This window comes from Oncorhynchus tshawytscha, linkage group LG25, assembly GCF_018296145.1.
Source record: "Oncorhynchus tshawytscha isolate Ot180627B linkage group LG25, Otsh_v2.0, whole genome shotgun sequence".
Classification (NCBI taxonomy): domain Eukaryota; kingdom Metazoa; phylum Chordata; class Actinopteri; order Salmoniformes; family Salmonidae; genus Oncorhynchus; species Oncorhynchus tshawytscha.
The window spans coordinates 14,657,060-14,679,454 of record NC_056453.1 but is presented as its reverse complement, the minus strand read 5'-3'; the positions used below and the strand labels follow the sequence as shown (position 1 = coordinate 14,679,454).

The following is a 22,395-nucleotide window of genomic DNA, read 5'->3' as shown; positions in this document are numbered from 1 at the left end:
GTGTTGTTTTTATCCTGCGCTTCCAGACCTCCACGGCTACTGTGAATGTTGTGGTCACTGATGTCAACGACAATGACCCCATCTTCGATCCACTCATGCCCCAAAACGTAACAGTTACAGAGGAGGAGGCCAACTCTTTTGTGGGCCAAGTAAAGGTAAGTCTGCGTTTATGTATGCCACACTGTTTACCGTGTGGCATTTACTGTATCGTCCACATTGCTGGCTCATACATAGCCCCTTGTATAATGCACTCATGTTAAGATCTGTCTGATGAGTAAGTCAGTGTACTGTTGCTGGCTTGCCCTGTAGAGTAATGTTTCTGTTGCACTGAATCTATCAACATGTAAATTGCAGCTTGTATAAGCAGGCATACTGTCCATGGGGCCTTTGACATTGAAATAGTCTGTCCCATGCGATTTAACTTATCTGTACCTGACCTGCAGCAGTACACCCTACTGTTCCTTTGTGGCTCTGGTGGCTCTCTCCCGCTGACTCTCCCTGTCCCATTTGGCTAATTGTAATCAGAGGCCCGCAGGGAGGTGATGGCCGAGTGCCAATGGCCCCACTCTATGCTCGGCCTGACGATCCCCCCCAGCATGTGTGCCCAGCTGCCAGGAGGCCCAGAGCAGAGCGGGCCCAGGCGGCTGATGGCCCCCCGCGAGCTCCCTGCCCGCTCCACTGTTAATCATTTTCCAATTTAATAAATGTAATTTAAATAATTTGTCACCTTCAGGGACATTCTATAATGAGTAGCTTTGTTGGGCTCTGTTAAGCTGCGAGGAGTTGTAATTAGTGGTGTAGTTTAATAGGGCCGGGGATTGTTAGTGGAATAAGCGGAGGATAATGCAGGCAGACATCTTTGGAGGGAGTCGTGCGGCTTTGTGTGGTGTTGCGCGGCGCAGTACTGCGCACCGCTGTGTTGTGGATCATAAGATTAATGTTTACCTGGGTGAAGAGTTGGAGGGAAAGTGGCTGGAGCTGCATTGACTGCTGGGAATAATTGATGATCGATGCACACACTCTGGTGTGTATGTGTGATCAGCACTTCACCCATACTGTCTCAGTATATGATCAGCCAAGTGGGATTTGCAACAACATGTGCATCGAAACGAGTAAGCCTTTATGGAACACTAAACGCTAATCCATCTGTTGAATACAAGTTCTTCCTCAATCTGGGAACGCATCGAGCACAGCAGGTTCATACAGGAAGCCCGATTGTTTGCGTCGGCTGATATTGCACCAGTTAGATTCATCATACCCCGATGTGGCAGTCTATTTAGTGGACCAGGTTTCTGCTCCTACATTCTCTGATGGCTGCCACGTGCACACTATGCGCTGGCGTTCTCGGTGGCACGCTATTGTTGTAACATGCGCGACTCGCCATGCCAGTCTGTTTTCTGTTTTCCCACCCCGGCCTCCACCTGTTTGGACTCTGCTTGTAATTATTGTGTATGCTCTGGAAGCCAGCCACCACGACGAAGCCAAGACTAACAAATGGTTAAACGAATACGTGTGGCGTTTCCTATCTGAAATGGATATTAGTAGAGGTGGTGGGTTACCACCATGTGTGTTATGGTGTTATTTATGCAACATTTCTGATTTATGTCCATGTCCTGTCAATAATAATAATAATAATAATATTAGTAAAGTTGATCCATGTGATCCAAGGTACTGTCTGCAAGACAAATGAGTTGACTTGGCACATTCAGTGTTGTGCTCCTGAGAGGCCTTTTGCTCTGCTTATCAAGCCATCAAGACACATTACTGTTTTCACTTAACGAAAGAGAGCGAGAGCTTCAAAGACAAGTGAAGCAGAAATCACTGTACTCTTTCTGGCTCAGCATGCCCTCTCTTCCTCACTAGATAATGAAACTATCCCCATATTGTAGTGTTTACCAGGTGGGCTCTGGTGTGATGAACGGTGTAAGACATAGCTCAGAGTCTCTGCAAATCAAATCAAATCTAATTGTATTTGTCACAGGTGCGGAACACAACACAACTTACAGTGAAATGCTTACTTACAAGCCCTTAACCAACAATGCAGTTTTTTAAAATACCTACAACAACTAAAAAGAAAAAAGGAAATAAATAAAAGTAACAAATAATTAAAGAGCAGCAGTAAAATAACAATAGCGAGGCTATATACAAGAGGTACCGGTACAGAGTCAATGTGCAGGGGACCACGGTTAGTCGAGGTAATATGTACATGTAGGTAGAGTTAAAGTGACTATGCATAGATAATAAACAGAGAATAGCAGCAGCATAAAAGAGAGGGGGGAGGGCAATGCAAATAGTCTGGCTAGCCATTTTATTCAATGTTCAGGAGTCTTATGGCTTGGGGGGTAGAAACTCTTTAGAAGCCTCTTGGACTTAGACTTGGTGCTCTGGTACCACTTGCCATGCGGTAGCAGAGAGAACAGTCTATGACTAGGGTGGCTGGAGTCATTGACAATTTTTAGGGCCTTGCCTCTGACTCCACCTGGTATAGAGTGCCTGGATGGCAGGAAGCTTGGCCCCAGTGATGTACTGGGCCGTACACATTACCCTCTGTAGTGCCTTGCGGTCAGAGGCCGAGCATTTGCCCTACCAGACAGTGATGCAACCAGTCAGGATGCTCTCGATGGTGCAGCTTTAGAACCTTTTGAGGATCTGAGGACCCATGCCAAATACTTTCAGTCTCTTGAAGGGGAGTAGGTTTTGTCGTGCCCTCTTCACAACTGTCTTGGTGTGCTTGGACCATGTTAGTTTGTTAGTGATGTGGACACAAAGGAACTTGAAGCTCTCAACCTGCTCCACTACAGCCCTGTCTCAGAGAATGTTGCTCAGTCTTTCTTTTCCTGTAGTCCACAATCATCTCCTTTGTCTTGATCACGTTGAGAGAGGTAGATGTCCTGGCGCCACATGGACAGGTTTCTGACTACCTCCCTATAGGCTGTCTCGTTGTTGTCGGTGATCAGGCCTACCACTGTTGTCATCGGAAATCTTAATGATGGTGTTGGAATCGTGCCCGGACGTGCAGTCATGAGGGAACAGGGAGTACAGGAGGGACTGAGCACGCACCCCTGAGGGGCCCCCGCGTTGAGGATCAGCATGGCAAATGTGTTATTTACCCTTACCATCTGGGGGTGGCCCGTTAGGAAGTCCAGGATCGAGTTGCAGAGGGAGGTGTTTAATCCCAGGGTCCTTAGCTTAGTGATGAGCTTTGAGGGCACTACAGACGTGAGTGCTACGGGTCGGTAGTCATTTAGGCGGGTTACCTTAGTAATCCTGGGCACAGGGACTATGGTGGTCTGCTTGAAACATGTTGGTATTACAGACTCCGACAGTGAGAGTTTGAAAATGTCAGTGAAGACACTTGCTAGTTGGTCAGTGCATGCTCAGAGTACACGTCCTGGTAATCCGTCTGGCCCTGCGGCTTTGTGAATGTTGACCTGTTTAAAGATCTTACTCACATCGGCTGCGGAGAGCGTGATCACACAGTCGTCCGGTACAGCTGATGCTCTCATGCATGTTTCGGTGTTGCTTGCCTCGAAGTGAGCATAGAAGTAATTTAGCTCGTCTGGTAGGCTTGTGTCACTGGGCAGCTCTCAGCTGGGCTTCCCTTTGCAGTTTGTAAGCCCTGCTACATCCGACGAACGTTGGTGCCAGTGTAGTACGATTCAATCTTAGTCCTGTATTGACGCTTTCCCTGTTTGATGGTTCGTCGGGGGGCATAGATTCAGGTTTCACCGATGTAGAATCTTAATTTGAGCCAGTTTGCTGCAGCTGGAAAAGAATCCTGCAGGAACATGAAATGTTAATTATTATGTGGATTATACAGTTGAAGTCAGAAGTTTGCATACAAAATACATTTAAACTCAGTTTTTCACAATTCCTGACATTTAGTCCTAGTAAAAATTCCTTGTCTTAGGTCAGTTAGTATCACCACTTTTATTTTAAGAATGTGACATGTCAGGATAATAGTAGAGATTTATTTCAGCTTTTATTTTTTTCATCACATTCTCAGTGGGTCAGAAGTTTACCTACACTCAATTCGTATTTGGTAGCATTGCCTTTAAATTGTTTAACTTGGGTCAAACATTTTGGGTAGCTTTCCACAAGCTTCCCACAATACATTGGGTGAATTTTGTCAACTTTGGGAGTATGCTTGGGGTCATTGTTCATTTGGAAGACCCATTTGCGACCAAGCTTTAACTTCCTGACTGATGTCTTGAGATGTTGCTTCAATATATGCACATAATTTTTCTTCGCCATGATACAATCTATTTTGTGAAGTGCACTAGTCCCTCCTGCAGCAAAGCACCCCCACAACATGATGCTGCCACCCCTGTGCTTCACGGTTGGGATGGTGTTCTTCGGCTTGCAAGCCTCCCCCTTTTTCCTCCAAACATAACGATGGTCATTATGGCCAAACAGTTCTATTTTTGTTTCATCAGACCAGAGATATCAATAATTGGAAGAAGCAATTTCATCTGGTAAAAACAGGTAAACACATTATAAGGCAACAATATAAGACAACGGGAGCACTGTGCATGTTCTCTGATGAATTGTAAGAAAAATGAGATGTGAAATATCAATATCTCCAAAAAGTACAATCTTTGTCCCCATGTGCAGTTGCACACCGTAGTCTACAGGCTGTTTACTTTGGGCACGTCATTCAGACAGGATGTGAAAAATCGTTGACATTTGTGGAGTGGTTGAAAAACGAGTTTTATTGACTCCAACCTAAGTGTATGTAAACTTCTGACTTCAACTGTAAGTATTGGAAATGTTCGTAAGGAAAAATCAAGTCTGAAATTTGAAATGCACTATATTTTTATTTTATTTCCTGCATTGCCGAAAAGTTATCCTGTAGCAGGGTGATCAAATCATTAACTTTTAAAGGTCGACTTTGGGCACGAAAAATGGTCCAACTCCTCTTTCTCAATTTATTGTGGTGTGCATTTGGTGCGTCATCGATGTGACATTCTGGTTCGTTAGCTAAGTTAGCCACTTGTAGTGTTGACGTCATTTCGCAGGATTTGTTTTTGGACGGAAGCTGTAGAGATCGGTAAGAAATGGCACTTCTGTGGCCAAATATCTTATTGATCCATTATCCATTTAAAAAAAAAACATTCTTTAAATTAACTGGTATGATGGTGCATTGATAAGTCACACAGGTAAAAGCCGTTATTTAGCATTTATGCCCAAAGTCGACCATTGCTGAGAAGGTGAATGCTTTCATAACAAGGTCCTGGTTGCTTTAGCAGCTGATAGAAATGTATTGAACTCATGCCTGGAACTCACTGACTGGAGAGTTATCTTCATTATTTTGGCTTGACGATTGGGTTTTCAGACTTCAGTCGAGTCAACATGTTCCTTATTATTCTCATGGTATCTTACTGATCTTCTGCAGGATGTTGTGTTCCCGTACACAACAACAGCAGGGGCAGCATTTCCGTATTTGTTTTCAATTTTTTGCACCGCATTGCAATATGCTTTGAGTGAAGGCAATCTCCATTTTTATTTTTATGAAAATTACAAACTGATCCTGTCTCAGTATTACCACCAAGATTGATTCATTTACATTTCCTCAATGTATTTCATTCTCTGGTGGAAAATAAATGTTCTGTACGACTCCAACAATGTCTCTGAAAATAAATATTTTTGTGTCCATTCTCCCTTTTATCACAATAATGATATGACCCAGATGCAGACACGGGAGGCGGATAGTACAGTTCTCAGATGATTTATTAGAAACACAGGGCAGGCAAAGGGCAGGTCGAGGGCAGGCAGAAGTTTGTAATCAGGTCAGAGTGCGACAGGTACAGGACGGCACTCAGGGTCAGGGAAGGCAGAATGGTCGGAATCGGGAAAAACTAGGAAACAGAACTAGAGAAACAGGAAGGCGGGAAAGAATGCTGGTAAGACCTGACAAGATGAACTGACAACAAAAAAACAAAACGCAGGTATAAATACTCAGGGGATAATAGGAAGATGGGTGACACCTGGAGGGGGGTGGAAACAAGCACAAAGACAGGTGAAACAGATCAGGGTGTGACACCTTTACGCCCTCCAAAGTCAATTATTACTTGCCTTTTAGTAGAATAAATGAAATTTTCAACATCAAATTTCTTTCCGTTTTTCAATTACTTTTAGCTCCCAATCCGGAGGTGAGATGTTAAGTTACTCTCTTCCTTTGTTCAATGGGATCACAGAGTCGTGTTCCTACAAAGTCATCAGAGGGATGATATGATAATTCTGTGTGATCCTGGCTTCTCATGTCATCTGGCTTCAGCCTTCAAGTCTGGAGTCAATGGGTGCAGAGTCAGCCTCCCTATTACCACCTTGATGATTAATGCAGGGAACCTCTGTGATCAGAGCCAGATAAGAGAGCTATCAGGGTAGAGCAGAGCACAGGACCTGGATAATGATGCACTTCTAGCAACAAATGCAGAGATACGTGCAGTGTAGGCCTTTACTACAGTAACAGAACATACAGTGGGGTGAACAAGAATTTGATACACTGCTGATTTTGCAGGTTTTCCAACTTACAAAGCATGTAGAGGTCTGTCATTTTTATCATAGGTACACTTCAACTGTGAGACGGAAAATCACATTGTATGATTTTTAAGTAATTAATTTGCATTTTATTGCATGACATAAGTATTTGATCACCTACCAACCAGTAAGAATTCTGGCTCTCACAGACCTGTTAGTTCTTCTTTAAGAAGCCCTCCTGTTCTCCACTCATTACCTGTATTAACTGCACCTGTTTGAACTCGTTACCTGTATAAAAGACACCTGTCCACACACTCAATCAAACAGACTCCAACCTCTCCACAATGGCCAAGACCAGCGAGCTGTGTAAGAATATCATGGGTAAAATTGTAGACCTGCGCAAGACTGGGATGGGCTACAGGACAATAGGAAAGCAGCTTGGTGAGAAGGCAACAACAGTTGGCGCAATTATTAGAAAATGGAAGAAGTTCAAGATGGCGGTCAATCACCCTCGGTCTGGGGCTCCATGCAAGATCTCACCTCGTGCGGCATCAATGATCATGAGGAAGGTGAGGGATCAGCCCAGAACTACATGGCAGGACCTGGTCAATGACCTGAAGAGAGCTGGGACCACAGTCTCAAAGAAAACCATTAGTAACACACTACGCCGTCATGGATTAAAATCCTGCAGCGCACGCAAGGTCCCCCTGCTCAAGCCAGCGCATGTCCAGGCCCGTCTGAAGTTTGCCAATGACCATCTGGATGATCCAGAGGAGGAATGGGAGAAGGTCATGTGGTCTGATGAGACAAAAATAGAGCTTTTTGGTCTAAACTCCATTCGCCGTGTTTGGAGGAAGAAGAAGGATGAGAACACCCAAGAACACCATCCCAACTGTGAAGCATGGTGGTGGAAACATCATTCTTTGGGGATGCTTTTCTGCAAAGGGGACAGGACGACTGCACCGTATTGAGGGGAGGATGGATGGGGTCATGTATCGCGAGATCTTGGCCAACAACCTCCTTCCCTCAGTAAGAGCATTGAAGATGGGTCGTGGCTGGGTCTTTCCAGCATGACAACGACCACGAAACACACAGCCAGGGCAACTAAGGAGTGGCTCCGTAAGAAGCATCTCAAGGTCCTGGAGTGGCCTAGCCAGTCTCCAGACCTGAACCCAATAGAAAATCTTTGGAGAGAGCTGAAAGTCCGTATTGCCCAGCGACAGCCCCGAAACCTGAAGGATCTGCAGAAGGTCTGTATGGAGGAGTGGGCCAAAATCCCTGCTGCAGTGTGTGCAAACCTTGTCAAGAACTACAGGAAACATATGATCTCTGTAATTGCAAACAAAGGTTTCGGTACCAAATATTAAGTTCTGCTTTTCTGATATATCAAATACTTATGTCATACAATAAAATGCAAATTAATTACTTAAAAATCATACAATGTGATTTTCTGGATTTTTGTTTTAGATTCCATCTCTCACAGTTGAAGTGTACATATGATAGAAATTACAGACCTCTACATGCTTTGTAAGTAGTAAACACTGCCGATTTTGCGGGTTATCAAATACTTGTTCTCCCCACTGTAGATGCAGGATATACTACAATGGAACAGCATAGTACAATTCTAAACACACAACACAGTTTCACCATGAGCGATATGTTCCATTAGCTCATTAGTGTGCATTGGAAAACCACTGTCTTCAATCTCGAACAAATCCAGAGTGAAATGGTAGGATTAATGCTGTATGGATACAATACAATCCCTACGATATACAGACAGAACTGCTTAACTTGCGGCACAAAAAAATCCTCCATTTGCATTACAGAGAGGACACAACAGGCTGTTTGAAGAGACGGTTCAACTGTAACACTGTGTACCTGTGTAAGGCTGTCTGCTTGTGATCTGTGTACTGCTCTCTCCCTGCTGTTGAAAGAGGTGTCTCATCGTGTGCGTGTGTGCATCTCTGTGTGTTTGTTTGTGTGTGTGTGTGTGTGTGTGTGTGTGTGTGTGTGTGTGTGTGAAGGGGGGGTGTGCACTTACCTGCGTGCTTGTGTGTATTGTGTATATGTCTGCATGTGTGCGTGAGAGTTCCTCCCTATTTACGTATGCATGATGCCTGCCATATGGGGTCCACATCACCAACAAACTAACATGGTCCAAGCACACCAAGACAGTCGTGAAGAGGGCACGACAAAACCTATTACCCCTCAGGAGACTGAAAAGATTTGTCATGGGTCCTCAGATCCTCAAAAAGGTTCTTCAGCTGCACCATCGAGAGCATCCTGACTGGTTGCATCACTGCCTGGTATGGCAGCTGCTCGGCCTCCGACTACAAGGCACTACAGAGGGTAGAGCATATGGCCCAGCACATCACCGGGGCCAAGCTTCCTGCCCCCTAGGACCTCTATACCAGGCGGTGTCAGAGGAAGGCCCTAAAAATTGTATAAGACTTCAGCCACCCCAACCATAGACTGTTCTCTCTGCTACCGCACGGCAAGCAGTACCGGAACGTCTAGTTGCAAGAGGCTTCTAAACAGCTTCTACCCCCCAAGCCAAGCCAGAAGACTCCTGAACATCTAATCAAATGGCAACCCGGACTACTTGCATTGCCCCCCCCCCACCCCCACCCTTCTACGCTGCTGCTACTCTCTGTTATTATCTATGCAAAGTCACTTTAATAACTCGACCTACTTGTACATATAACCGCAATTACCTCAACAGCGGTGCCCCCGCACATTGACCCTGGACCGGTACCCCCTGTATGTAGCCCCGCTATTGTTATTTACTGTTGCTCTTTAATTATTTGTTAATCTTATCTCTTACTTTTTGTGGGGGGGTGGGGGTATTTCCCAAAACCGTTATTGTTGGTTAAGGGCTTGTAAGTAAGCATTTCACTGTAAGGTGAACACCTTACAGTTGTTGTATTCGGCGCTTGTGACAAATAACATTTCATTTGATTTGATTTGATATGGAGGGTCTAACCCCCTGTCTCCTTCCCTCCCACTCCCACCCACCCACTCATCCATCCACCCAGGCCACAGATCCAGACGCGGGGGTTAATGGCCAGGTGCGCTACCGACTAGTCAACCACGCCGACCTCTTCAGGGTCAACTCCAATGGCACCATCTCCACCGCCGTGCCTCTGGACCGAGAGGTCAGGGGTCAGTATGACCTCATGGTGGAGGCGGAGGACGGAGCGGTGGAGGACCCCAGGAGGACCACGCTGACTCTGTCGGTGACCGTGCTGGATGTGGATGATAACAGCCCGGTGTTCGCACAACCATCCTATACGGTCAATCTACCGGAGAATAGTCCTAAGAAGACAGTCATCCTGCAGCTTACTGTGAGTTTGTGTGTGTGTGTTTGTGCATGATGTATGTGCGTATGTGTGATTGCCAGCCTGTGCGTGTGTGCATGTGTGTGTCCAAGAGTGCACAGCATGCTCCATGGACACTCAGGAGCCACAAGGCAGGGGTGTATTTACTACTTCAAACGCTCCACAGTCCAAATGCATCCTCCAGTACATCAAAGCACACAAGGTCAGGAGGCATATGGATAGCCTAGAGCATATTGACAGAGGATATCAAAACCTCAGACTTGGACATTTTTACATGGCCCACTATTCAGTCAAGTGCACTCAGGAAAGGTCAAACAGGAGCTGAGTGGAGTAGGATCTTTTTTTACCCCCATTATTCTCTGAGGTGAAATTATGTTAATTGGAATCCTGCTTGTTTTCTAAGAACCTGACTTTAGAATTGTGGTTATTTGTATTTTCCAAGAACATGCTTCTTCTTTGATCCAAAAGTTGAGTATATCGTCTGGACTATCTAGAATTGTGGTTATTTGTTGTTAGTCAGCCCAGAGAATACCGTTTTGAGGAGACCAGTCACATCTCCCTGTGTGAGGCTAATCATGGACATTTTCAGGTTGGGTTGGTTGATTGACAGTTTTACGTGACAGTGACAGTGTCTGTCTGGTCCTAGTGCACTGATCCCCTAGCAGTGTCAAACCTCTCATCATCGTGGCCTCCCGTCGCTCCCCATGCCACACCGAGCCTGCTGATAGGCTGATATTGTAGACAGATTAGTGGAGCCACTAATGGCTGAACTGGCATGGTCAGGGGGGGTTATCTGTGTGTAGGCCCACAGCTATTCTTCCCCCTACACACTCCACCTGAAAACGCATACCTCCACTTGAAAAAACGACATGCACAACCCACACAGACGCAGGGGTGAATCCATTGTCAGGAGAGAGGTCTCTCCTAACAATGGATTTGAGTAGTTATTACTGCTTGTCATTGTGATTTGACTGACGAGTGCCAGAAACTAGAATTGCTCGATTCTTTTGTTTTTATGATTGCCTATTGAATAAGAGACTTAAGATTCATGCTGTAACGTTGTGTAATTTTCTGGCTGTTGTGTTCTTAGCTAATAGGGAAACTGTTTCTTACATACACCTATTTATAACTACAGTACAAGTTACTTCAAGTCCCATAGACGAGAGATCCACTAATACAGGACACTGAACTGTTTCTTACCCGCAGTACTCCTTCCTCCTCCATCTCTTCATCTCCTCTCCTCTAGGCCAAAGACTCTGACCTGGACTCCAACGTCACCTTCCGTATACGGACCCTGGAGGCCAGGCAATTGTTTGCTGTCAACCCAGTGACTGGAGAGCTCTCTGTGCTGCAGACGCTGGACTTTGAGACCCTGGCAGCCACGGACCACACCTTTGTGGTGGAAGCCCTGGACAGTGGAGGGAGCATGCCCCCAGGCCTGGCCACTGTCACTGTAAAGATAACGGTAAGGAAACGACTGTACCTTCCCTCTGCCGCCTCCATAGCAGGGACCCATCAGCTAGGCCACCGGGCTGTTTATCACTCACAAGCCATCTTCATCATTCAAAAGGAAAAATGCAGAAGACCTGTGAAACTAATTTTTCATGAATACATGGCTCCTCGCTCTCTCTCTCTCGCTCTCTCGCTCTCTCGCTGGTCTAAAACCACTAGCCATTCTCACCACCACGGAGTAAAAGAGAGATGGATGATCCTCAGTACCTCTCATTTCTCCTTGCCCGATGAAAGACAGATTGATATTGTAGTACAGTGCTGGGATATTTGATGTCTGGATGATCATTAGGTTTGTGAGGGCTCTATTTTGTCAGTATCGTGGCCATCTGATGTATTATGATTCAGGCGATTAAGCACCAGACACGAGCTGTATGGAGATTAGCCCGCCGTTGGCCTCTGCATGACACTCCTAGACCAGTAGAAGAGTGGGCACTGATCAGGCTTGTGATGTGGTTTTACACATTAAACGAGGCTGTATTACTCAGTCAGTGTCCATTAATGTAATTACTTAGCTCTATCTGCTACGGTGCCTTCAGAAAGTATTCACGCCCCTTGACTTTTTCCACATTTTGTTATAGCCTGAATTTAAAATGTATTCCATTTAGATTTTTGTGTCACTGGCCTACACACAAATACCCCATAATGTCAAAGTGGAATTATGTTTTTAGAAATCTTTACAGATGAATTTTTTAATATATTTTTTTAAGTATTCAAGTGTTCAATCCCTTTGTCTAAATAATTTGCCTAAATAAGTTCAGGAGTAATGAATGTTCTTAACAATAAGTTGCATGGACTCACTCTGTGTGCAATGACAGAGTATAACATCAACCCAAACGCATACAATGATCTGTAAAGTCCCAGAGAATTTCAAACACAGATTCAACCACAAAGACCAGGTAGGTTTTCCAATGCCTTGCAAAAAAGGGCACCCATTGGTAGATAGGCAAAAAAAAAAAGCTGACTTTCAGCATGGTAAAGTTATTAATTACACTTTGGATGGTGTATCAATACAGCCAGTCATTACAAAGACACAGGCCTAACTTCCTAACTCAGTTGCCGCAGAGGAAGGAAACCACTCAGGGATTTCACCATGAGGCCAATGATGACTTTAACCCTCTAGAATAGATTTCTGCGACCCCAATTAGCAGAATAAAAAAATCCCCACCGAAACCCATCCGTTTAAGGTATAGAGATCTGTTTTTTGCATTGGATGTGTCTCAATCCACCTCATCCGCTGATGTCGCACTTCTGCATCTGCGGTGAATGGTGGCAGAGCTAGAGTGGTTTTTGTCAGACCATGAGACAAACCCGAAATCAGTATTCTCACTAAATAGGCTGTAGCGTCCGAACAGTTTGGGACGGCAACCTACTCTGACACCCCCCGATAAAAAGATGAGACTCTCGCGAACACGTCGTTGTCTGGTTGTTTTGCTCTAGGACGCCCACAAGCCTCACCAGACTCGTCTGAATATCCCCCAGTACCAGTTTGAAAAATGAATGGAAATAATGTGTATATAGATATAGTTTCGTGCCAGATAAGGGGTTAACCTTTTCAAGCATCAATTCCAAATACAGTTGAAGTCAGATGTTTACATACACCTTAGCCACATACATTTAAACTCAGTTTTTCACAATTCCTGACATTTAATCCTAGTAATAATTCCCTGTCTTAGGTCAGTTAGGATCACAACTTTATTTTAAGAATGTGAAATGTCAGAATAATAGTAGAGAGAATGATATATTTTAGCTTTCATTTCTGTCATCACATTCCCAGTGGGTCGGTCAGAAGTTTACATACACTCAATTAGTATTTGGTAGCATTGCCTTTAAATTGTTTAACTTGGATCTTGAAAAAAAAGTTTTTCCAAAAAGCGTGTGCGAGCAAGGAGGCCTACAAACCTGACTCAGTTACACCAGCTCTGTCAGGAGGAATGGGCCAAAATTAACTCAACTTATTGTGGGAAGCTTGTGGAAGGCTACCCAAAACGTTTGATCCAAGTTAAACATTTTAAAGGCAATGCTACCAAATACCAATTGAGTGTATGTGAGTCAATACATGTTACAATAACCATGTATTGACTCACATACACTCAATTAGCAGCAATTACAGCTGTGAGTCTTTCTGGGTACCTTCAGTCTTTAAGAGCTTTCCACACCTGGATTGTGTAACATTTGCCCGTTTTATTATTTTCGAAAATATTCAAGCTCTTTAAAATTTGTTGTTGATCATTGCTACACAAAATTTTTAGATCTTGTCATAAATTGTCGAGCAGATTTAAGTCAAAACTGTAATTCGGCCACTCAGGAATATTCATTGTCTTCTTGGTAAGCAACTCCAGTGTAGATTTGTCCTTGTGTTTCGGGTTATTATCCTGTTGAAAGGTGAATTTATCTCCCAGTGTCTGGTGTAAAGCAGACTGGACCAGATTTTCCTCTAGAATTTTGCCTGTGCTTGGTTCCATTCATTTTTTTCTCCCCTGAGAAACTCACCAGTCCCTAACGATTACAAGCATACCCATAACATGATGCAGCCACCACTACGCTTGAAGATCTGGAGAGTGGTACTCAGTGATGTGTTGTATTGGATTTGCCCCAAACAAAGCACTTTGCATTCAGGACATAAAGTGAATTACTTTGCCACATATTTTTTCAGTTTTACTTATTCAATATCTGCTTTTTAAATTTTTACTCATCTACCAATAAGTGCCCTTCTTTGCGAGGCATTGGAAAACCTCCCTGGTCTTTGTGATTTGAATCTGTGTTTTAAATGGACTGCTCGGCTGAGGGACCTTACAGATAATTGTATGTGTGGTGTACAGCGATGAGGTAGTCTCTTGAACTTCTTCATGCTTGCCATAACAAAGGAGTTGAATACTTATTGACTCAATACATTTTAGCTTTAGATTTTTTATTCCTTTGTAAAAATGTAGAAAAAAATAATTCCACTCTGACTTTGTGAAGTATTGTGTGGAGGCACATGACAAAAAAGCATCTCAATTGAATCCATTTTAATTTCAGGCTGTGACACAATTTGTCTTGAAAAAAAAGTCAAGGGATGTGAATACTTTCTACAAGGCACTGTATCTTTTGTGATGTCCCCACAATGTTCCCACCAGACTGTTCCCAAGACAATGTGTTCTGGGAACGGTCTTGCAACATCAGGCGAATGTTTTAAACCAATATTGTCTAATCATCAGGATGACTGAACAGTTTTTTTCTGTTATGCGAGAAAAAAAACATTACTCGTACATTGTTATTACAATACCTGGAAACCTAATGAGAAATTTTTTGGGGGGGAATGTTTGGTGGTGGGTGGGTGTTGCAGCTGTTGTGCACGACATTTTAGTGAATGTTGTGCACTGATTTATTTGTTCTACCTTATGGTGTTTTTAGTGCTACGTTGATGTCGATTATTGCGTTGTATGTTTTGGAGCTTGCAAAAAAAAAAGGCATTTCAATTCATATATATATATATATATATATATATATATTCTATACCAGACAGCCAGAGCAAAAATCAGCATCCAGAGGAAATGTGATTATAAAAGGGGACTGTGATGAAAGCTGCTGTCTAGACAGACAGACAACCACCAAGTTTTATTAACAAGCCTAGGCGCTGTATCAAGGACTTTTCAGTGTAAATTCTCAGAGCAGGAGGTAGCCGGAAGACGAAGGTGTAATTTGGACACCAGAACTAGCCCTGGCCTCTCCTTGGATTTTGTGAGGCGGCGTGCTCTTTTGAATGCATTGCAAGGCTGCTCCGTCTTAAGGGCGAATAGCGGAGCAGCCGCTGGACAGATTGTAGGCTAACACGTTTTGTATTCTGATCCAGCGGCACTCATTATTGGACCTCTTTCAGTCTTCAGACAGTCTTTTGGAAAAGAACACTTCTTTGGCGAAAATAGAGTGCTGATGTCCTCTACCAGTACTAGGGGGTTTGCTAAGCTTCATATAGAGCTTTCGTCTCCGTGGTTCACACACAGGGTCTAATGATCTCTCTCAGGCCAGAAGTTAAAACAGTCCCTCTGCCGCACATGTCAGTCTTAATGAAGCCCCATGATCTCCTATTGAGTATCTGCCATTTTGATTTAGTGCTTTGCCTAAGTGTTAATGTGAGCCTCTCTAGACCAGGCTGACAGTTGTAAATGCAGCCAGTCCTTCAGAGGAAATCAAAGGAGTAGCCGAGGAAAATGGCTTGCCATGTCCGTCAGCAGTGACAGCGCTAGCTACTTCACAAATTCACAATAATGCTGGATTCAATCAAGCTCACAGAGCTTCATTCTGACAACTGGATGCATTTACCATGAGGTGTATCTTTATTATGGTGGTGGTGGTGGTGGTAGTAGGCTTTTAGTAAAAATGCTGTTGATTCGGAAACTCACTAATTACATGAGTGTGTTTCTCTCTTCCTTCTCCAGGATATGAATGACTACTCTCCAGTGTTCAGCCAGGTGTTGTACAGGGGCATGGTGGCTCCCAACGCAGTCAAGGGGACTGTGGTCACCACGGTACATGCAGAGGACCTAGACCCCCCTGTGAGTAGACAACAACGTGACAGCCCTGCTCTGGGTCTGACTGTCACTTGCCTGCCAGGTCGCTGCTCCCGTGGCAACGCGGGTGTGAAAGCATGATTGGCTCATCTCCGTCCCGGACCGGCGATTTAGCGGAGAGAACAGAAAACATAGACACACACTATGTGTCTGCGCTACTGCGCTCGTACATTGCCATTGCGTTTGTTTGTCTTGTTTCTATGTATTCCACAGAGTCGTCCCGTCGATGGAATGCTTAATGATATAATGTAGATACATCGGACGGAGTTGTTGTGTGTTTTGCTATTGTTACGTTGGTAGGGTAAGTCTCGTTGTTTTGAGCTTTCATTTATTTATGTTCTGTGCTAGTGGATTTGTTCGTTCAGCCATAAGTTATGGATGGTTATTTATGAGAGAGATTGATATCACTACATGTTCTGCTATCTTATAGCCTCGGGTGGACCTGCAGGCAGAAAGCAATATGCTCACTGCATATCATATAGAAGCATATTCTACACGCTCACTGTGTTGTGTGATTTCATTGCCCTGTGGCCTGAGGAAATAATGTCAGTGTTGCCAAGCCGGCGTCCCAAGGCGTGGCGAATCAGCCATGCTTCGGCAACAAGTTCCAGAATATACAATGATATTACATTTCCCCTTATAGTAAACGCTTGATTTCGCAAACTCACCCATCACATTGGCGCAAAGAGGTAGATGCCTTAAGGTCTCTCAGGGCAAATAAGACACGGAGCAAATGTTATTCATGAACGAATATTATTCATCAATTCACATGCAGTGGAACAACAACAACAGATTATATGCAATCATTTTTTTCACACATGTAGGGCATAGTGGTACTGTAGGACTATGTGGAGATTAACCTTTTAACTTGAAGGCATTCTGAATGGTCCCAGCAGTCGGTAGATTAGAGGAGAGGATAAGAGGAGAGGAGAAGAGAGAAAAAAGGAGAGAGAAGGCGAAGAGAAAGGAGGAGAGGAAGGGAAGAGTAGAGGGCACCAGCGGAGGTCCAGCCTCGCCCCCCTGGAGACCCCTTCCCGCCTGGCGGGATTGGCAGGCCGAGGTGAGCCCTTGTGATATCTCTCTGCATGAGTGGGAGGCCCTGGCTTGGCTGGCTGGACTGGGGCTACCAGCGCCCCACACCGCATCACTCCTCTCCCTCAGATGTATGTAAAGCAGTTTTGAGATGACAGGAGAGGCAAGTTCTCAAGCTGAGCTGTGAGATGAATCACTGATAGAGACAGGGTGGGAGAGAGAGACTCCACAGAGCCTTCCTGGCACCTTGCCTGGCACCTTGCCTGGCTGGAACCTCAAAGCAGCCCCCTCCCCCCAGTCACACACACAGCTCACTCCTGATCATAAATTCAGTTGAGGAGACTGAGCAGAGAACCTTCCTCCCCTCTTCTCTTCTCTCCCTCTTTCTGTTTCTCTCTCTGTCAGTCCATCCTCTCTTGCTCTCTCTTGCTCTCTCTCTATATATCTATATATATATATATCCATCCATCCATCCATCCAAGTTTGCAGACAGATAAGCTGTGGAGGGTGGGGTCCACACTGCAGATGTTATGTCACTGTACCCTCCACTGTCTTTAGCATCTCAGAGGCAATGGTCTGCTTTTAATAAGCTTCTGTAGTGAAATCTATCATATGTCCGAGTTGGCCTTCAAAGAGATATTACATTTTAAAACTCAAGCCACAGCTGGATGAGACTCAGGTCAATCCTCTTTGGCTCTGTTCTCTTCTTTTATCTGACATCTCACAGGTGAATTCAGTGCACTCTACAAGCTGTTTGTCTTCTTCCCAATGTTCAGTATTCATGCAGGGAGGGATGGTTTTTTTTGGGGGGGGTGATCAGTGTTGGGCTTCTGATATCAAGAGTTCAATTACGCCTCTCATATCCCATCTTGTCTAAAGTTTTAAATGTGATACGCAATTGACGCAATCCAAAAGCAAGCTACACAATCAGCCTTCATTATACTGGTATTATTAAACAGCCCACCCTAGAGGGAAACTTTCCTCCCCTTTTAATCAATCTGATAAGCAGAGTAGTTGCTTAGTCACTAAATTATATGATCCGCCTGAGATTGTGTGTGTGTGTGTGCGTCTGTGCACCGTGCCCGTGTACTGTCTGCATGCATGTGCGTCTAATTGTGCGAAGTCACATAACTATATGGGTGTGTCTGTGTGCACGTTTGTACAATATGACCTGTGTCCTTCACCCCCTCTGCAGCAGATGTTGGAGGAGTCAGAGACTCCTGTCAGAGTGTGTGTGTCTGTGTGCATATTTTTACAACATGACCTGTGTCCTTCAACCCCTCTGCAGCAGATGGTGGAGCAGTCAGAGACTCCTGTCAGAGCTGTCTACTTTCCCCCTCTCCCCCTCCCCTTTCCCTGTCCGTAACTCCCTACCCCCTGACATCCCCCCCCCACCTGCAAGGCACTCCAGCAAGGGTTACTCTCACCGTGAAAGTTGTGGAGGCTGAAGAATAATCGGTTGATGAAAGTGTAGCTTTCTCTCTATTTACAGTACATAAGGGAAGGCACTGCAAATCTACTCATGACTGGCTATTGACTAGGAAGACTAATTTACTATTTGTTACAGGCCTGAAACTTCGATGGGAAACTTTGTTTGTCTTCGCTGCCAGCTAAGCTACGGAGCACAAACTGGGCTCTGGGCTGTTCTCAGCATCTCAAGAAGCTCGGCAGAATTGTTATTGTTAGTTAGAATTGTTAGTCCTCCGTCAAACACTGACACTTGAATTATTTGTTTACTGTGATCATGATTCTCTCCTGTCAAATGAGAAAGGGTTCTCAGGCCGTACTTTATAGTAGATTCTGCTGACTCAGTGCTAGGTTGGTTTATTGAAAAGGAGCAGCTATTGAGACAGAACTCAACTCGAGCACAACTTGAGTCGTTTTGTTTATCAGGACAATACGACTTAAATTCAGAATGTATGTTTAATCAAGGAAATGTTTGCCTGAAAATCCCCTAGGAGTTCAAATAAAAAAATCTGTGCTTTACAAGGGAGAGCTGTGTGATTTAAACAAATGTATCCTAGTTGAACTCGCTGTAATTACAGGAAGTGAACAAGCGTTTACGCAAATGCTGGTTCGGGCTGTTTTGTTTAACTACATCTTTTGCATCATGAAACTGCTACTGAAAAAGTGTGTTGTAAGTGAAGCCATGTGATCTACCAAATTCATAGAACATGAAAGTGCATTTGACATTTGCCACACAAAAGGACAGATCCTTAATTCGTCAGCGAGCATTATCATCTCAGCTCTGACCTGCTTGTTGTTCTGGCGTCCAATGATGTTGTTGCTCTCTCTCTAACCTCGCTTCTTTGCTCCCCTATTCTCCTAACATCTGTCAGCTGTCTCTTCGCGTTGGGCATCCCACATTTCATGAAGCTTTATGATCTTCTGTTTATTCATGAGCCATCTTTAGACATGTTTCTTCATTCTAAGCTACAGACAAATTTGGCCCGATATCTGAGCGCGAGAGAGAGAGAGATTTAACCTGCATGTTTAAGATTCAGAACTCTGTTTAAAAGGTGTGACGGTGTGGCAGCGTGCAATTAGGTTGTCTCGGCGATGTTAAAAAGGTGACTTAAAGTATTAGTGCAGAGAAAATATTAGAGTTGAACGAGATAAGTTTGCAGAAATGCGATACGATAAAGTAGGATTTAGGATTATGTTTGAGTCACGGTGGAACACATATCCGACTACATTTCCCTGTCTATGACTCCAGCCAGGGTGCATCCCAATTGGCACCCTATTCCCTATATTGTGCACTGCTTTTGACCAAAGCCAAAAAATCTGTCAGAGTAGGAGTGCTGATCAGGGATCAGTTTTGCCTTGTAGATCATAAGGAATAAGATTACAGGATATGGACAGGTTGGGACCTGATCAGAACTCCTACTCTGAGACACTTTGCGGATACAGGGCCCTGGTCAAAAGTAGTGCACTATGTAGGGAACAGGGTCCCATTTGGGACGCATCCCCAGGAAGGTTAAGCAGTGTTTTCAGACGCTCGCTCCTCGTCGATATTGATGTACTTTCTCTCAATACTTTCATAATAAATCAGTAAATCCTATATTGGGCAGATTTCATGCTAAGCCCCTGTGAATCAGGCTCCATTTGCTATGACATTTATGCTGTTGGACGATGGATTTGTTTGAGACGTCGCTGCCCCCGTAGGGTCTCTCCTTCCTCCTCACTTCACCACCCCAAATGATCCAGACACCCAGCCGAGTCGCCACCTCCTGCCTCTCGGTCTGCCTCCCTGCCTGCTAAGGCAACACATGAGTTCACAAAGAGGTCTTAGAATGAGCGAAACACCATTCTGTTCCACCCGGAGCCTTTGGAGAGTAATGAAAAACAAACCTAGACGTTGTAGAGTATGCCTCAGTGGCAAGGAAACGGGATGTTTCAAATGCGTGAGCTACAGAGCCAGTGAATGTTGATCCCTGACCCTTGATCCTGTGTGCGTGCGTGTGTGTGTGTGTGTGTCTGTTCGGCGGGGGGGGCTTATTTAGAAATGTCCTGATGCATTTTGTTGAGATTTCCCTGCCATTGTAGATAAATGAACATAAGGTGTGTGTGTATTTCACAGGGTACCCCTGCCAGCCGTGTGCGATACAGACTGGACCTCGATGAGGACCCTTACAGCGGCAGCATCTTTGACGTGAACGAAGTCACAGGCAGCGTCATCACACGTGTCAACCTCAATGAAGAGCCCAATCTAGTGTTTAGTGTGAGTACATACCTTTTGTTATAAACAGTACTGTAGTGTGACCTTTTTTCTAAGAACGTCATTGAGTGGAAAAATTGAGTGACACCCTGTGTTCCACTTTTTTCTTGTTCGATTCTTGTTTTATTTCCTCCCTGCAGCTAATCGTTGTTGCCTATGATGACGGGGAGCCAGTGAAAGTCAACAAGACCCTGGTGGTTATCACTGTCCTGCAGCCCTCGGTCATACCAGTCTTCACCCAGGAGGAATACAGGTACACTTCTTCCTGAGCATGTGCACTGTTACCCTGGTCCCAGATCTGTTTGTGTGAAATTGATATGGTAAACCAGACCAGTTAGCAAGACGGCACAAAATGATCTGGGACCAGGCAAGAACTTGAAATGATACTGTGTATTGTTTTGCACGGTCACTGATCTACATTTGTAGAGCTTGGATATTCTCCTTCAATATGGATTTGTATGAGAGCTTGTTGCCTGAGATGTTTTCGTGTTGTCTTTCCAAATCATAAAACATCAATTATTCCCAGTGGTCAAATATCAGGGCTTGATCAAGGTGGAGCCGCGGGCAACAGGTTGACACGTCACACAATGTTGCTTATGACAGTGCTCTGCGCTTTTATGAGGTCATAATAGTCCGGGCACAGGATTTCCTCTTCCCCTGTCGGAGAGGGGATAGATCTCCAGCTTTTTCTTTTACAACGGAACTCTGTTTAAACACTCAACATTTAATTCACCTTTGTGGAGATGTCAAGGTATTTAAGAGAACACTAAACTGCAGATATATATTCAGAAAGGGTTAGAGGCGATATGGAAACTGTCAGTGAAGCTTTTATTGCTAGTGTTTATATGAATATGTATCATAGCTCATAGCTAGAGTGTGTAGTAAGTACAGCAAATCTACTTCACCACTGCACAGTGTTGTTTTCTCAAAGGGTAGAGTGCACTTGCTCTGCATAAATTATGGCTCTTTTATTGAATTAAGTATTGTACATATGTGACATAAGGGCCTAATTAATTCAGCTCCCCTGGCATTGACTCGAGATGGATCAGCATGCTGGAGCTCTGGCTTACTAAATTGCTATTATTGATTTCCATAATGAAATTTTGAAAAAGTTAGCGAGGGCATGCCAAATGCCTCTTGTGCAACAATGATTTTTCACCCCACCACATCGAATCATTTTCAATACCGAATATGAAGTGCGTTTAAAGTTCTCAACATGCTTTAAAAAGGGAAAGGGGGGATACCAGTTGTACAACTGATTGCATTCAACTGAAATGTGTCTTCTACGTTTATATATATTTTGTATGCACACTCGCACACCATCTAGGCCTCTTAACTTGGTCCAGTTCTCTGTTGGCAGAGGAGTTGAGCTGTGTTGTAATCTAGTGGGGGGGGATATGTGTGTAAGCCAGCTCTATAACAAGCCAGCCTTATCTACTGATTCATTAAGACTACAGAGCCAGGAACATGGGCAATGAAAAGCCTTGAATGGGAGGTTTGAATTAATGACATGTCCTACACAGTGGTGGAAGGTCGCCGGTGATAGTGGCTCTTTGGCAGGTGGGGGAATAACAATGGTTGTTGGTAACAGGCCACCTAGCAGGCAGCATTGCCTGGATCAGTTGTTAATTAGAGCCTGTGGAGACATTAGCCAGGTGTTGTGTCCCCCTCCACAGCCAGGGCCTCCACAATCTGCTTCTCTATTCTCTATCTCTCCCTTAAATCCCTCCCTCCCTCCATCTGCTCCCCTAGTTGAGCAGTCCAG

General features: G+C 44.4%; 1 protein-coding gene across 1 annotated transcript in view; it reads left to right on the top strand.

Annotated features, from left to right (window-relative positions):
* pcdh15b (protocadherin-related 15b) overlaps positions 1-22,395 on the top strand; it is a 214,316-nt gene that overhangs the window by 131,765 nt on the left and 60,156 nt on the right. The window contains exons 21-26 of the mRNA XM_042305961.1: positions 27-155; positions 9,516-9,824; positions 11,065-11,283; positions 15,749-15,865; positions 20,493-20,633; positions 20,771-20,883. Of these exons, the coding sequence (XP_042161895.1) occupies positions 27-155; positions 9,516-9,824; positions 11,065-11,283; positions 15,749-15,865; positions 20,493-20,633; positions 20,771-20,883 (1,028 nt within the window). The remainder of the gene's footprint in view (positions 1-26; positions 156-9,515; positions 9,825-11,064; positions 11,284-15,748; positions 15,866-20,492; positions 20,634-20,770; positions 20,884-22,395) is intronic.